General features: G+C 43.3%; 2 protein-coding genes across 2 annotated transcripts in view; one reads left to right on the forward strand and one right to left on the reverse strand.

Annotated features, from left to right (window-relative positions):
- The window catches only part of LOC114658495 (tapasin-related protein-like), an 81,978-nt gene extending 78,039 nt beyond the window's left edge, over window positions 1–3,939 (reverse strand). The window contains exon 1 of the mRNA XM_051932759.1: window positions 3,599–3,939. Coding sequence (XP_051788719.1) covers window positions 3,599–3,773 — 175 coding nt within the window. The 5' untranslated portion in view covers window positions 3,774–3,939. The remainder of the gene's footprint in view (window positions 1–3,598) is intronic.
- Window positions 3,940–14,389: 10,450 nt separating this feature from the next.
- LOC127529382 (zinc finger BED domain-containing protein 4-like) lies at window positions 14,390–15,868 on the forward strand. The gene is made up of 2 exons (XM_051932760.1): window positions 14,390–15,632; window positions 15,721–15,868. The coding sequence occupies exon 1, from the start codon at window positions 14,528–14,530 to the stop codon at window positions 15,353–15,355; it is 828 nt and encodes a 275-aa protein (XP_051788720.1). The 5' UTR covers window positions 14,390–14,527; the 3' UTR covers window positions 15,356–15,632; window positions 15,721–15,868.
- The last annotated feature ends 2,253 nt before the right edge of the window (window positions 15,869–18,121 follow it).

An 18,121-nucleotide genomic window follows, 5' to 3' on the forward strand; every position in this document is an offset into this window, starting at 1 on the left:
ACCTTCATTCCTGCGTTTGACTCGTGCTGTAATACGTGACTCCGCCTCCTCCATTAGAGTATATGGACAAAAAACAGGTTCCAGTTATGACCATTACGCGTAGAATTTCGAAATGAAACCTGCCTAACTTTTGTAAGTAAGCTGTAAGGAATGAGCCTGCCAAATTTCAGCCTTCTACCTACACGGGAAGTTGGAGAATTAGTGATGAGTGAGTGAGTCAGTCAGTCAGTCAGTGAGGGCTTTGCCTTTTATTAGTATAGATATATTATCCATCCATCCATCCATCCATCCATCCATCCATCCATCCATTCATCTTCTTCCGCTTATCCAAGGTCGGGTCGCAGGGGCAGCAGCTTGAGCAGAGATGCCCAGACTTCCCTCTCCCCGGCCACTTCTTCTAGCTCTTCCCGGAGAATCCCAAGGCGATCCCAGGCCAGCCGGGAGACATAGTCCCTCCAGCATGTCCTGGGTCTTCCCCGGGGCCTCCTCCCGGTTAGACGTGCCCGGAACACCTCACCAGGAAGGCGTCCAGGAGACATCCTGATCAGATGCCCGAGCCACCTCATCTGACTCCTCTCGATGTGGAGGAGCAGCGGCTCTACTCTGAGCACCTCCCGGATGACTGAGCTTCTCACCCTATCTTTAAGGGAAAGCCCAGACACTCTGCGGAGGAAACTCAGTTCAGCCGCTTGTATTCGTGATCTCGTTCTTTCGGTCACTACCCATAGCTCATGACCATAGGTGAGGGTAGGAACATAGATCAGCTGGTAAATTGAGAGCTTCGCCTTGCAGCTCAGCTCCTTTTTCACCACGACAGACCGATGCAGAGCCCGCATTACTGCGGAAGCCACACCAATCCGCCTGTCGATCTCACGCTCCATTCTACCCTCACTCGTGAACAAGACCTCGAGATACTTGAAATCCTCCACTTGGGGCAGGATCTCGCTACCAACCCTGAGAGGGCACTCCACCCTTTTCCGGCTGAGGACCATGGTCTCGGATTTGGAGATGCTGATTCCCATCCCAGCCTCTTCACACTCGGCTGTGAACCGATCCAGAGAGAGCTGAAGATCACGGCCTGATGAAGCAAACAGGACAACGTCATCTGCAAAAAGCAGTGACCCAATCCTGAGTCCACCAAACCGGACCCCCTCAATGCCCTGGCTGTGCCTAGAAATTCTGTCCCCCGAATAGACTTTTCCAGGGAGGCGGAGGAGTGTGATCCCTCTGTAGTTGGAACACACCCTCCAGTCCCCGTTCTTAAAGAGGTGGACCACCACCCCGGTCTGCCAATCCAGAGGCACTGTCCCTGATGTCCATGTGATGTTGCAGAGGCGTGTCAACCAAGACAATCCTACAACATCCAGAGCCTTGAAGAAGTCCGGGCATATCTCATCCACCCCCGGGGCCCTGCCACCAAGGAGTTTTTTGACCACCTCGGTGACCTCAGTCCCAGAGATGGGGGAGCCCACCTACGAGTCCCCAGGCTCTACTTCCTCATTGGAAGGCATGTTAGTGGGATTGAGGAGGTCTTTGAAGTACTTCCCCCACCGACCCACAACGTCCCGAGTTGAGGTCAGCAGTGCACCATCCCCACCATATACAAGTGTTGACACTGCACTGCTTCCCCTTCCTGAGACGCCGGATGGTGGACCAGAATCTCCTCGAAGCCGTCCGAAAGTCGTTCTCCATGGTCTCCCCAAACTCCTCCCACGCCCGAGTTTTTGCCTCTGCAACCACCGAAGCTGCATTCCACTTGGCCTGCCGGTAACTATCAGCTGCCTCCAGAATCCCACAGGACAAAAGGGTATCCACCAGCGGGTTTGGGGATGCCGCCACGACAGGCACCGACCACCTTACGGCCACAGCTCCGGACAGCTGCCTCAACAATAGAGGCACGGAACATGGCCCATTCGGACTCAATGTCCCCCACCTCCCTCGGGACGTGGTCAAAGTTCTGCCGGAGGTGGGAGTTGAAGCTACTTCTGACAGGGGGCTCTGCCAGACGTTCCCAGCAGACCCTCACAACATGTTTGGGCCTACCAGGCCTGACCGGCATCCTCCCCCACCATCGAAGCCAACTCACCACCAGGTGGTGATCAGTTGACAGCTCCGCCCCTCTCTTCACCCGAATGTCCAAGACATGTGGCCGCAAGTCCGACAACACAACCACAAAGTCAATCATCGAACTGAGGCCTAGGGTGTCCTGGTGCCAAGTGCACATATGAACACCCCTATGCTTGAACATGGTGTTCGTTATGGACAATCCGTGACGGGCACAGAAGTCCAATAACAAAACACCGCTCGGGTTCAGATCGGGGGGGGGGGGGGTTGGCATTCCTCCCAATCACACCCTTCCAGGTCTCACTGTCATTGCCCACGTGAGCATTGATGTCTCCCAGCAGAACGAGGGAGTCCCCAGAAGGTATGCCCTCAAGCACCCCCTCCAGGGACTCTAAAAAGGGTGGGTATTCCAAACTGCTGTTCGGCGCATACGCGCAAACAACAGTTAGGACCCGTCCTCCCACCCAAAGGCGGAGGGAGGCTACCCTCTCGTCCACTGGGGTAAACCCCAATGTACAGGCTCCAAGTCGGGGGGCAATAAGTATGCCCACACCCGCTCGGCGCCTCTCACCGGGGGCAACTCCAGAGTGGTAGAGAGTCATGGAGATTGGTTCCAGAGTCCAAGCTGTGCGTCGAGGTGAGCCCGACTATATCTAGCTGGAACCTCTCAACCTCATGCACTAGCTCAGGCTCCTTCCCCTTCAGAGAGGTGACATTCCACATCCCAAGAGCCAGCTTCTGTAGCCGAGGATCGGACTGCCAAGGTCCCTGCCTTCGGCCACCACCCAACTCACACTGCACCTGACCTCCTTGGCCCCTCCCATAGGTGGTGAGCCGATGGGAAGGGGGACCCACGTTGCCTCTTCGGGCTGTGCCCGGTCGAGCCCCATGGGTGCAGGCCCGGCCATCAGGCGCTTGCCATCGAGCCCCACCTCCAGGCCTGGCTCCAGAGGGGGGCCCCGGTGACCCACGTCCGGGCAAGGGAAAATGCCATCCAAAGTTTTCATTCATCATAGAAGGTTTGTTTAACCGCTATTTGTCTCATCCCTCACCTAGGACCAGCTTGCCTTGGGTGGCCCTACCAGGGGCATAAAGCCCCAGACAACAGAGCTCCTAGGATCATTGGGACACGCAAACCCCTCCACAACGATAAGGTGGCGGTTAAAGAAGGGGATTTATATTATACACATACCTACACAAACACACACACGTATATACATATTGTTTCCACTATTACTTTTTCTTTGTCCCTCTCTCCTGCTTTTCTGATTTTCACCCACATTTCAAACATGTGCACGTCTAGTGAATCTAAAGGTCCGCTTTGAGATATTTTCATAAGACACCCCTTACAAGGTTGGTCTCTCCCTTTGAAACTGAGGGTACAAGATGGGTTTCTAAACCTGCAATAATGGGGAGTTTCCAAAAAGAAAATAAAAAAAGATGGATGGATTAATTGAGCTATGATGTTCATTCCTTGTTGCAGATCTAGTCATTTCATGTAATACATCAGAAGACAGCAGCAATCAAGACTTACCTATCACATTAAGTTGAACGATGTCTTTGTCCCTAAGTTTGTCCTCATAAACTTCACACTCGTAGTGTCCATTATCTTCATTGGTCACATTCCTGATGGTCAATGAGGCATTCCCTTTCTGAAGTTCACTTTCCAACATCATCACTCTACTGGGTGGTATCTTTTTCTTATCCATGTACCGAATCAGCTCACGTCCATTGTGTCTCCAGGTTATAATGGTGGAGTTCAGCCCATGTTCACTGTCCGTCAAAGTGAAGAAGCAGGAGATGAGCACATCTGAGTGGAAGGGGGCCACCACTTCAGTCTCTGGAATGGACACCTGAAGTTCACCAAACACAACTAGAAAAGAAAAAAAAAAAAAAAAAAAGAAAAAATTCACAAGGTATACCCTTTAATCGTCACTCTTCACTTTTAAATATTTAGAGTGCCACTGCTATAGTGCCAAGATGTCCTCCTGGTAATAAAAACAGACATACTAGGAGCCTTCAAATCCAAGAATGAAAGGATTTTTGTCTTCTCATTAGACTGCCCAGCACAAACTGGTATAACATTCTAGAATGCCAAAGACGGGGTGGGCAGACTGTTGGCCGAGGTCACCACAACAGGGACTGCATCTGACTTTGTCATTTTGTCTGTTATAACTGACTGCACTCCTCCAGAAATTTATTTTCTCTAGAATGCTGCTGTGCACAGGTCATTTTTCCTCTCTTCTGTGGTCAGCTGTCCATGTCTTATTTATTACAGATAGAACTTTAACGCTAAATTTCCACCTGGGGACAAATAGACTTATTGTCTTGACTTTTAGTAATGAATGTGAAATTTACATGGTTTAACTTTGTAAACTGAACTTAATCTGTACTTTTTTTGTATTACATTGTGTTTTACAGTTGTACACCACTCAGCTTGTACTTAATTACTATGCAAAAATAAATATCTACATAAACCCATATGCTGTAAGTAGTAACTCAGTAAAGTAAAAAACGTGCAACACCACAAACCAATACACACTCACTGAGCCAATTACTATGAACACCTGCTTATCTAATCAGCCAATCATGTGGCAGCAGTGCAATGAACACAATCCTGCAGACACAGGTCAGGAGCTCCATTTCATGTTCACATCAAACACAAGAATGGGGGTGAAAAAAAATCTGATTTCAGTGATTTTAACTGTGGCATAATTGAGGGTACCAGATGGGCTAGTCTATGTATTTTGCTGATCTCCTGAGATTTTCACACACAACAGTTCTTAGAGTTTACAGTATGGTGCGCAAAACATCTGGTGAGCAGCAGTTCTGAGAATGGAAACACCTTGTTGATGAGAGAGACCAGAAGAGAATGGCCAGACTGATCCAAGCAGACAGAAAGGCTAAGTAACTCAGATAACCACACTGTACAACTGAAGTGAGCAGAAAAATATCCCAGAATGAAGAACACATCAAACCTTGAGGCAGATGGGCTACAACAGCAGAAGACCAGGTTGGCTTCCACGCCTATCAGCCAATAATAGAAAGCCAAGGCTGTAGTGGGCACAGGATCACCAAATTGGACAGCTAAAAACTGGAAAAAAACATAACAGGGTCTGATGGACCTCAACTCCTGCTGAGGCACACAGATGGTACAGTCGGAATTTAGCCAACAGCCTTCGTGTCAACAGTCCAGGCTGGTGGTGGTAGCGCAACGATATGGGAAACATTTCCTGGTAATTTTTGGGACTTTTAATACCAGTCTTGGCTTGAATGCCACAGTTTAACTGAGTATTGTTGCTGACCAGTGGTCTCATTTATAAAGCTTGCATACATACAAAAGGAGGCATTTGCACTGAAGAACTTTGGGTCTTTTTTCTTCAGTTTACATCAATACCTTTTTTCATTTCTCAGGGAACTGGCCGACAGGTGAGGAATATCTCAGCCAAGCTTCACTCCGTCATAACTTCAGTGCTGTACTGGAAGCCATTAGCTGACTGAGGATGCACTACATTCGGTTTTCGTATTGTGTGGGTGTACAAACAACATATTTTTGACAATATAAGTCAATTTGCAGCTGTGTCTGCTTCTACAAACGTAACTGGAGAATTCTACTATACTCAAGAGCATCTAGTGAGAATAAGCAGTGGCCTTCCATTAATGTACAAGTCAATCTGTGATGCCAACATGTGGCTAACAAACATCATGACTCTGTGGCCTGGGTCAAACCGTAATTCGTTTATTTTAAGGAAAGCTTGCATTGGTAGACAAGACGGTGCTGTACGTGGTGGCTGGCTTGCTGATAAGGTAACTTGCTAAACCTGCAGTTTTTCACAAGGCCTATACTATTCATTTTTTAAACAATCAAATCATTACATGTGCCACATATTATTAGCTACCCGCTTAGACACTGGCACCTTATTCCTTTCCTGGACCCCCAGAATGAAGAGGAGAGGTGCTATAATGTTGAGAAGTGCAGGCAGATGTTCTTGAAGAAGCCAATTGAGTTCTGCAGCATTGTGATTGCAGATGTATGAGTGGATTAGCATCAAGGTGTGGTCATGAACGCAGATTTAGAAAGTGATTGCGAGTTACACAGGGAAATTTGCATAGAAATGTGCATACTGCAAAAAAACAGGAAAATACATAAGGCAAAAAAAAAGATCTGATTTTTGGTGGTGTTTGCACATTTCCACACTCCAATCCATGCAACGTTTTATAAATGAGGCTCCAGGTGCTTCCTTTTATTGCCACATTTTACCTGACTTTTAATGGCTACCTCCATTTGATAAAGCACCATTTCACAAAGCAAAAGTCATCTATCTGGTTTCATGAACATGACAATAAGTTGACATTGTTCTTTACTGGCCTTCCCAGTGACTGGATCTGAATCCAGTAGGACACATTTAGGATGTGGAAGAACAGGAGATGAATGTGCTGGCAAATCTACAGAAGTTTCATGATACAATCATGTCAACATGGGTCAAGATCTTGAATTAATGTTTCTATTGTCTTGGTATAGTGGTCCTCAGAATGTGTGCAGTGTGTGTGCGCGTCGACAGTGCAAAACTCCCACAAGACATCATAATAATCAAAGTAGTTACAGTGGATATAAAATATATATGGATCTCTGGTTGGGGTGTGTAGACTTTTAATGTCCACTGTAAGTGCCTACACCACCAAGTGAATTCATTAGGCTCTATGACCTAAAAACAATGCCCTCAATCTGATCCATATCAATCACTCAATTATGCTTGTGTCCACATGGATTTTATTTGAAACAAATTGAGAGCCATCTGTATGAAATTAGCAAAGCACATTTTAAACAGGTTTGCATGGTTTTCCCCTTTTAAACTTACATGTACACATAAGGGTTAACTGATGACCCCTTGTAAACTTACAGGTACAACAGCATTTCCCATCTTTCAACATAAAGTCATGCTAAATCCGAGTCCCAAGGACCTGGAAAGAGGGCCTCTAAAAGTCTTGTAAGAATTTCATGGCATTAAAAGTTATTCAGGCAAAGCAGATAATTGAAATACCATGCAGCACGTTTTCATTTAGAACATTCTGGACGAGAACAGTTCATTCAGCCCAACAAAGCTCGCCAGTCCTGTCCACTTATTTCTTCCAAAAAAACATCGAGTTTTGAAAGTCCCTCAAGTCTTATTGTCTACCACACTACTTGGTCGCTTATTCCAAGTGTCTATTGTTCTTTGTGTAAAGAAAAACTTTCTAATGTTTGTGCGAAATTTACCCTTTAGATTCCAACTGTGTCCCTGTGTTCTTGATGAACTCATTTTAAAATAACAGTCTCGATCCACTGGACTAATTTCCTTCATAATTTTAAACACTTCAGTCATGTCAATCTCGGTGAAGGCTCAGCTCTTTTAGTCTTTCTTTATAATTCAACCCCTGTAGCCCTGGAATCAGCCTAGTTGCTCTTCTCTGGACTTTTTCTAGTGCTGTTATGTCCTTTTTGTAGCCTGGAGGCCAAAACTGCAGACAGGACTCAAGATGAGGCCTCACCAGTATGTTATAAAGCTTGAGCAGAACCTCCTTGGACTCGTACTCCACACATCAAGGCGCTATAAAACCTGACATTATGTTTGTCTTCTTAATGGCTTCTGAACTCTGTCAGGAAGTCGATAGCTTAGAGTCCACTACGACTCCTAAATTCTTCTCATAAGGTGTACAGTACTCTCGATTTTCCAACCGCCTGTTGTGTATTCAAACCTAACATTTTTACTTCCTATGTGTAATACTTTACATTTACTGACATTAAATTTCATCTGCCACAAATCTGCCCAAGCCTGTCTGCTGTCCAACTCCTTCTGTGATGATTTAATGGATTCCAAATTATCTGCTAATCCACCTATATTGGTATCATCTGCAAACTTAAAAAGCTTGTTACTGATATTCCTATCTAAATAATTTATAGATATTAAAAATAGCAGCAGCCACTTCACTGACCCCTGCTGGACACCACTCTTAATTCTGATGAGGTTCCTCGCACCATCACCCTCTGCTTCCTGTGTCTGAGCCAATTCTGCACCCATCTACAAACATCACCCTGAAACTGCCACTTCTTTTAGTTTGATGCCCACCTCTCGTGTGGCACCTTATCAAACGCTTTCTGAAAGTCCACATCAATAATCTCATCTGCTCCACTTTGATTGTTTCCTTTTGTTGCATCCTCATAGAATTCCAGCATGTTGGTAAGTAATGTTCCGACTGCAGCACAACAGAATAAATCATTGAAGTAAATAAAATTATTGAAAGACTAAGCTTTTGTCGTTTCTGTATTCTTAAACCATCTTCCAGTCCCACAACCCCCCGCAGTCACTGTCACATTTAACGTTCCCTGCTCCTCACCTGTCGTGTCACCCAAAGCATCAACACTCAGTTTCATTCAAGGCTTTACCGTCCTTCCTTTCATAGACATAAAATAAGACACACATTCCCTCTACATACGTATCCAATAATAATAGTAAACTGGCAGGAATGAGAAAAAGCACAAGATGGGAATATTCATGACAAGAGCCAAGGCATCAGGGTGAGGATGTGCCTTGTCACCCATTACGTGAGCTCGTCTGCCACCCTTCAGTTGCACTGGCACACGTTACAATCGGGGGCAAATGCAATGGAGAATACCGACAGTGTACACCTTCAGAAGTGGAATAAATCGACTGTATAAGTACAACATTTCAGATAAACTATGAATTTTGTTAATCATAAACAATGCAACATAACTATTATATGTGTTGTTACTTTTTATTTATTCTCACCAAACGTTACATATCTACATGGGAAATGAACATGTGTAATATGTTTATAATCATTCTCACTAAAATACACTGTCCAAATATATTAATGAGCAAACTGAGACACATTGGCCTTTAGGAAATATAAAAAAGAGTATGCGCTGCCATTTAGGACAGAATGCATTGTTAATTTGACGCACTCTCTACTGATGCGATGTCACGAAAAAAAAGAAACAGCACAGTCCATGCAAACTCATCGCCTCCTTGGTTTTTGACCTTATGATTGTCAACATCAAATCAATAAAGTCATTTTAAGAAGATGACAAGTCAGCTATAGTCAGTTCAATTAACGCTCCTTTTAAAAAATTGCTTATACAGAATATAAATCAGAATCTCAATGATGCGGGACTCGCGAGTAGTAACGAATAATATATGACACTGAGAAATTGTAATTCCTAATAACGGGAACAAGTAAAAACTACGATTTCCTAAAACGGACACTGTAAATGTAGGCATTTCAATAAATAATTTAGGAGACTTGTGTGTGCATTTCAATACCAAATTAAGAACTACGTAGGCTACCTGTTGTACTATAAACGGTACCTCAAGCAGCACTTAACAGTAAATAGTCTAACAGGACAATGACTGACTGAAACGAAGATGCTGCGCCGCTACAATAAAGGTTCACACTGTCATTCTGCATGTTTAGAAGGCGCTGATTGGCTGAAACTGTTTATAGCGAATTGTCTTAAATTGGTAGTGCCGTATAGCGATCAGAAACGAAAAGACACATTTAGGCATGCTGGACAGTAGTTTGTTTTTCTACAATACAAATTCAGTACGACACCAGGGTCTCCAAACACACAAATATGAAGCTTATTACGTTTTACAGTGAAACTCTTTACATACACAATATAATTAGGGACGTGTGCCCCCTGCCCGTCTACGGCGGCCCAATCTTCCCTCGACAGCTCGATTCGCTCTCTATCCGTCCATGCTGAAAATATTGTTAAATGGAGGAATTGAAAAAAAAACCTTTCACAAGTGGAAGATCGACGACGCGAACCGCTGGTGTTTTTACTGAGAGACAGTTGCGATACCATTGAGCCACCTAATCGGGATAATTAACGAGCTTCGCGCAACTGAACTACTACTACTGTTCTTACTGCGGCGGATGTGGAAATATGTTGTTTGACATATACACGTTAAATTGGTTTAATTGACACGAGAGTATCATTGTTGTATTCTCCTAATGAAGACAAAAACATTTATAGATGTATACTATATGACATACGGTTTTGAACAAAATTAAGCGTTCCATAAAAAGGTTGCACGATTTACCTAATCTTTTTATATATATATAAAGTTGATATATGACAATATATCTTTGACACTATGTATCAGACAAAGGAAATCACAGCAAACCACAAGAACAATAATTACTTCTCAGCAACTACCTGAATTGTAGTTTAACTATATTAAGTGAAGTGTGTAATGTCAATACGAATTACAAAATATAACTAGAGAGTTAAGTGTCAGATAGACTCTCAAAATATAGAGGTCAATGCCTTTGAGGGTGCTGAGGCTTCACAAAGATTCAGTAACCAGTGACCATGTCTGCTCGAGACTTCGAAGCCCTATCATGATCCAATCTCAGTACTACGCATGTCTGAGGCTTCAGAGCTCCGTCATGATCTCAGTACTACACATGTCTGAGGCTTCAGAGCTCCGTCTTGAGCTCAGTACTACGCATGTCTGAGGCTTCGAAGCACCGTTCGAAGCCCGTCATGACGCAATCTAAGTACTACGCATGTCTGAGGCTTCGAATCTGCTCGACGCTTCGAAGCCTCAGTTAACCCAGTGCGCATGTCTGAGACTTCGGAGCCACGTCATGAGCACGGTACTACGCATGTCTGAGGCTTCAAATCCCTGTTTGAAGCCCGTCATGACGCAATCTCAGTAGTACTACGCATGTCTGAGGCTTCAAATCCCCGTTCGAAGCCCGTCATGACGCAATCTCAGTAGTACTACGCATGTCTGAGGCTTCGAATCTGCTCGAGGCTTCGAAGCCTCAGTTAACCTAGTGCGCACGTCTGAAGATTCGATGTCCCGTCACAATCTCAGTACTCAGCATGTCTGAGGCTTCGACGCCCATCAGGATGCAATCTCAGTACTACGCATGTCTGCTCAGTGCTTCGAACCGCAATGCATGGGGGCGGGACATTTCCACTCCTCATGTCAGCTTACTGATTTGACCTGAGAGTTAGGAAGTTATATTAATTACATTTCACTGCATATTCCACCACCAGGTTACAAAATTTCAACAGAGTTGTGATTGGTGAAACAAATCTTTCTGGATCATCAACTCAACTGAAATTATTGTGCAGTACATTACTTAGTGTCAAAATATAAAATGACAAATTTTGCATATTAAAATGCTGACTATTAGAATGCATAAGAACAGCTGTACTAATATGGTTCAAAACACTTCCTTCACCATAATACTCTGGCTGTTCTCATAAATATTCCAGTCTCTGTGCTGCACTGCCTCACTTCTATAGTGAACAGTGTTATGCGTGTATTCACTGAATATAGAAATCAACATACATATATATATATATATATATATATATATATATATATATATATATATATATATATATATTTGCAGCTGGAGATCCACAAAGGGAGAAAAAATGTATCATGTATCATAAAGTAGTTTTTATTCCTGAGCTTTCAACCCCTGCCAGGGGTCTTCATCAGAGGACAATGCTTAGACTTACAAGAATCAAAGGCAATATATAGCAAAACATTACGTGGAGGGGGGGGTGGCGAAATCAGTGTGATGGGGGGGGGGGTATTGAGTGTACAGTTTATTTATTATGAACATGTTCTTCTTAACTTTGCATATGCTGGATTTACTTCCAAGTGTCTGTTGATGGCGTTCTCATTTGATAGCCAAGATTCGGCCAGCTCTCTGCCACTTTCAGTACTGGCCTTAAATTTGACTTGTACATTGTCCCAGTTAAATGTATGTCCTGTTGATTTAGTATGCGTGTAGATCAATGAAAGTGAGTCCTTTCTTCTGACGGCGTTGCGATGTTCCTGTATATGTGTTGCGATTCTTTTTGAAGTTTGTCCTATGTATACTGCTGAGCAAGAACTGCGTGGAATACTATAAACTGCGTTTCGTGTTTCTGCTATCGATTTCTTGTTTTTAGCATTAAAGAGGACTGTGCGCAGATTGTTTGTGGGTTTGTGTGCTATTCTGACGCCTGACTTGGCCAGGATGCGCGCTGTACCTTCAGACACCTTGTGGTGATAAGGGAGTGAGTGCCAGGTGGGGTGGGGGATCTGATTCAGTTCAATTGTTTGCTGAGTTTTTTGGCGTCTTCTGTTTAAGCTCTGAGTAATGAATGTTTTGAGTATCCATTTGAAGTAAAAAGATGGAAGAGATAGCGTCTCTCATTCATTTTTGTTTCCTTCGTATTACAGTGGGTGTGGACTCTTCTGAATAGAGTTTTAACACAGCTCCGTTTAAAAGATACCGGGTGGTTGCTGGTGAAGTGTAATATCTTGTTTGATATTCTATATGTTCTATTTACTGTGTTATATGTTGTTTTTATACTGTTTGCTACGATATCACTGTTTCTGTCCCTTCTCATAAATATTCCTTTTCTTCCTCAGGTTCATTATTACTGCTATAATTACTGCATTAATGTTCAATATGTCTGTCAGTCAGTCAGTCATTGTCCAACCTGCTATATCTAAACACAGGGTCATGGGGGTCTGCTGGAGCCAATCCCAGCCAGCACAGAGCACAAGGCAGGAACAAATCCCGGGCAGCATGCCAGCCCACCGCAGGACACACACATACACCAAGCACACACTAGGGACATGTTAGGATCTCCAATGCACCTAACCTGCATGTCTTTGGACTGTGGGAAGAAACCGGAGCACCCGAAGGAAACCCACGCAAACACGGGGAAAACATGCAAACACCACGCAGGGAGGAGCCGGGAAATTAACCCGGGTCTCCTTACTGTGAGGCAGCAGTGTGATGAAGATGTATCTAATGAAAATATGTGTCTTGTTTCAGGTGTATGATGAAATGGTAGATCTAGCTAACGTAGAGGGTTTCATTAGTTGTATTAGCTATATTATGTTAATAATATCAATAGGTAAACTGCAGGTCTTGTACTTTGAACGTTAGGTGATGTACGTGTATCAAGTCTAATTTGCGCATGCTTCGAGATACATGATTAGTATGGGCTGCTCTTACGGTAAACAAGAATAAATGTTTCTGGCAAAGACAGATTTTTTTGGAAATTACTATAAATATGGACAGCTGCCTGCTCTTTGTTTCCAGTGCATTAGTAGATCTCGTAGATCTTCATGTCGGCGTCTGTATCAATCGATGAAGAGTCTACAGGGTTGTCATTAACAAGGCTAACATGGGGTGAAGTAATTGACAGTGCTGATAAAAGTAACACACGACATATCTCACTGACATTTGGCTTTACCTCCCCTTCATCATCTCACGTGCACTTTTAAACAAGCTTCAAGGTGTCGTTTTGAAACATTTGTGCGTTAAAAGCTCAGCGTCTCATTTCCAATGCACGTGATGATGTGGATGTGTAGCGCCAGTTCGTATCAGTATATCAGTGACACCTGGAGCTTATACCTGTGAATGTCACAGTGTCCAAAACACTCACCTGATCCCAATTCAGTCTAATACGCACCTAAACAACTTAAAAGTAGTAATGCATGCGTCTAAGTTTGAAGGTTATTTTTTGGAGACGAGTGAGGTGATAGATATAGACATACCGATAATACGACTAATCTACTTTGCGATTACATTTGGAATATACGATAGAAGGTTCACGTAAGAGGTCTCGATCTCTGGTGTGGAGTTACTTTGATCTAGTATCTCCCTCAAAGGTAAAATGCATAATTTGCGAAAAGCAACTTGCATTTAACGGTAACACGTCTTCAATGCTTCGCCACTTGAGGTCGACGCATCCTGGCATTACAGAGGAGTAGGACAATCCCGCTGTATCTGCTCACACTGGAACTTCTAAGCAGGCCCGGCCTTAGGCATAGGCGAAGTAGGCGACCGCCTAGGGCTCCGGTGTCCGGGGGGCCCCAGATCGACGGCGGCCAGGCCCCCGGCCCGCCCCTCCCCTCGCATGTTTAACAGTTCAAACTGGCTAAATTGTAGCAGCTAACTACTCCGGGCGAAAAAGGGACGCAGGGTGATGACCTCGTAACGTTACAAGAAAACGTCTCCTTGGTCTAATTTTCACGCATTTCGCAGAGCTTCCAGGGGGCCCCTGGACCCCCCTTTCGCCTAGGGCCCTGTAATACCTAAGACCGGGCCTGTTCTAAGAAAGGTGTAACAAATTTTTATTCTTATAGTATTACACATATTTTAGCAATTCTGAACCAGCACTGATGAAAGTTTGTCTGGAGTGTGAGGTCTGCTGCGGGTGCACACCGTTTGCTTGCTGCAATAAGCTTGTTTTCTGTTTTTTGTTTTCGTTTTTTAGGCAGACAAGAGGAACTGGATGAGGCTTTGGTTGACATGGTCGTAAAAGATTTGCAGCCCTTTTCTATTGTCGAAGATAAAGGCTTCCAAGGCTTTTGTTAACAAACTGGATCCCAGCTACATCCTCCCAACCAGAAAGGCACTAAAAGCCATGGTTCAGGCCAAGTACTGTGCAGCCAAAGAGAAGGCAATGGCTGAGGTAAAGCAGGCTGCTTATGTCAGCCTGACCTCCGATATGTGGACTTCAATAAATATGGATGGCTATCTGGGTGTCACGTGCCATTATGTCACAGCTGAAGCCAAACTGGCCACAGTTCTCCTTTGTGTCAGCCAGTTTCCCCAGACACACACTGCTGCTCACATCACGGAGTCCATGAGTGTGCTAATGACGGACTGGGGAATCAGTGGCAAGATACACTGCATGGTGACTGACAATGCAGCCAATCTTGTTGCCACTGCCCAGCTGCTGAAAGTTCGTCATGTGCCATGCTTTGCCCAAACCCTGAATCTGGTAGTAAAGAAGGCAATTGACCAGACCCCCAAGCTCCAGGAAATTCGTCAAAAAGCAAAGAAAATTGTGTCTTTGTTTAGGTCAAGTTGCAATGCTAAGGAAAAACTATCGGAGATGAAGCAGCTAATGGGCAGGCCAGTGCAGAAGGTGGTTCAAGAAGTGGACACCAGATGGAACAGCACTTACGACATGCTGCAGCGTCTGTATGACCAACGTGAGGCAGTTGGTGCTGCCCTCTCTAATTTAAATACAGAGGTTGTTCCCTTAACAAGTGGGGAGTATGATATTATTAATGAATGCCTTACCCTCCTCCTTCCACTAAAACATGTAACAACTGAGATGTCTGCAGAGAAAACGGTGTCTGCATCAAAAATGATCCCACTATATCGCATGTTGCAACACAACATCTCGGAGAAGAGTACCAAGGTGACCAGGGAGGAGTCCATACAATTAGGTAGGCTGCGATGATCCAAAAACATTTTTGTACAATGAATAGTTGTGTCCCTTTAACATTGATTATTGCTATTTTCTGTCTTAGGTGTGCATCTGCAGGAAAGCTTATGCTCCAGATTCCATACACTGGAATCCATCCGGGTTTTGGTCTTGGCTACGCTGCTGGACCCAAGATTCAAAACTATTGGCTTTGGCAATCCAGACCATGTCAGAGAGGCTGAGAGACAACTCACCTTGGAATGCGCATCCCTAATGCGGTCCTCGCCAGACTCTGTGCACGTGACACCCCAAGGTGATTTTTGTATGGAATGTTTATTTTTGGTATTTGATTTAATGTGTACTGTGAATAAAACCATGTACTCTTTGACTCTTTCAAACAGAGCCACAGCCTTCAACATCAGCCCTGGCCCCATTCTTGGAAGTAGCATGTCCCACAGACCATCTATGGCAACTTTTGGACTTGCGTGTTTCCGAGGCTCAAAGAGTCCACAGTGCCACTGCAGATGCCACTGTGGAGGTGAAGAGATATTTAACAGATGCCTATCTTGGTAGACAAGAAGATCCACTCCTGTATTGAAAAGAGAGAATAACTGTTTAGATAGATAGATAGATGGATAGATGGATAGATGGATAGATGGATACTTTATTAATCCCAATGGGAAATTCACATTCTTCAGCAGCAGCATATCAGCTTGCCATCAAATATCTTTGTCTGCCAGCAACGTCTGTTCCCAGTGAACGCATTTTTTCAAAGGCTGGGGAAGTCCTCTGCAAAAAAAGGAGTCGCCTGAAGCCCAGCACAGCAGAGCAGATCATTTTTCTGAAGAAAAATGTCTAAAACCACTGCACTCATCAACTTTATTGAAAGCTTCCCAGGTCAAAGTTCTTGAGTGTCCACATCCCAGTGATACTTGAAATGGTTGTGTTGACAGAAATTTGAATGTATTTGGCTACCTTGGACTTTGGAAGGAGTACTTGGTTTAACTGCAGTTCTAGTTCTACACTTTTTTCTTGGATTTGTATGACTATATCACTCCAGTTTTTATGGAGGTGTAAGTGTGTTTTTGGGTTTTTTCCCTCTATAAAGGTGAGTTACATCAAGATGTCAAAATGTTACTTAAAAAGTATTAAGTATCAGAGTGCAATGGAACTGTTTTAACTTAACTCAAAAATTTTGACCCTCATACCATGAGTTCACTTCAGAAACCTTGTCAATTTTTTTTATGCAGCTTTATAGTCTGCACTGATTTAGAGTAATTATTTACTTAAATTTAACTTGTAAAATTGCTATAGTTACTGTTAATATTCAGAATTAAGGGCAATTTTGTTGCTTTCAATTTTTTTGCAGGACTACCAAAAACTACAATGCATTTTGGATGAGTTTTGAGAAGTGATTTAGGCCTAACAAATGTCTCAAGATCACCACTCTGTCAAAAACCACTGACGAGGCGGACACCTTGGAAATTTAAGAGGCAAGTGTTTCTGTACTGTTTCTGTTCTGTTTTTTTTTTTTTTTTTTTTTTTTTTTTTTTGGCTGTATAACAAGTAAACCTGTACCACTTTGGGGAAAATGCAGTGAGGTAGTATTAAATGTAAGATATAAATTGCATTTTGTGTTTACAATTTGGTGGCTTGGACCAATGGTTCATTTTACAAACCTCTGTCCCAAAGTCTGGGACAAATACAGGTAATCTTGCCAGTATACAGTAGTAATGAAATACATGTTATGATGTCATTAATTTTAATGGAAGCCAGTGTAGCTTGATATTTTGCAGATTAACAGAATTGAAGGTGGGAGTGGGTTAGACCTGCTGTGGTCAGTTACTTTAGGCAGAGGTGATCGTCTCAAGCCAAGTCTTTCCATCTTTGGAGATGAGGGTGCATTGTCCCCATGTCACAAGGCTCCTGATGGCATACTTTGAGAAGTTTGGTGCACTTGTTGTCAATGCTGAGATTAGTAAACATGACTTTTCAATGCCACACTTTAAAGGCCTACTTTATTGGTCTTAAGCAATCTTAGTTTCTATTTAGCAGATTTCTTCTACTACTGCTGTCCTAGAAAAGACTCTGCTTGCCAGAATCTCACAAGACTGATTTTGTTCTTGGTATGTACCATACTGTTCATAACAGTACACTGGACATTTTATTAAACAATATTTTTGTTTGAACATATCGGAACATTAACATTTAAATCATGGTTAGTATAACAAATACCTGATACTTTACTTATGGGTCTCAATTGTTAAGCATGATGTTAATACAAAATGTCTGTTTCAGGTGACTAACTAATGACTGCACAGACGATGCTGAGCCTTCAAAGCCAAGTGGTGTGAGGGGCGACGTTCACCTGCATCTTTTTGTGAATGGAATTGCACTGATCAAGTTTTCTACAATAAAAATACAAAGAAGCAGAATTGACCCTTACTTTCTAAAAGTACAAAAAACTGACGTGTAAATTGGGTTTTTGTGCCTTAAGGGTTGCTAAAGCTATTCAATCTTACTACTATGCTTTGGTTTGGTTCTGCTTATTCTACGCTATTCAGAGAATTCTCTTATCAAGACTGTTAACAACAGCATGTTGAGTTACAGAAAATGTAATTTGTGAAATGACAACCTCTATGCAAAATTAATTTAACTATTGAAGACAGTTTGTAGTTATTTGTACAAGATGTGTAATGGGAGCAAAACTAGAACTCGGTACATGGCAAAGAGGAGCACACCAACATGCAGATTAAGTCCAGTTTTTAAATGTTTTCCTTGTAAAGTTAATCAAAACCTTGT

This window comes from Erpetoichthys calabaricus, chromosome 10 (genome assembly GCF_900747795.2).
Source record: "Erpetoichthys calabaricus chromosome 10, fErpCal1.3, whole genome shotgun sequence".
Lineage (NCBI taxonomy): Eukaryota > Metazoa > Chordata > Cladistia > Polypteriformes > Polypteridae > Erpetoichthys > Erpetoichthys calabaricus.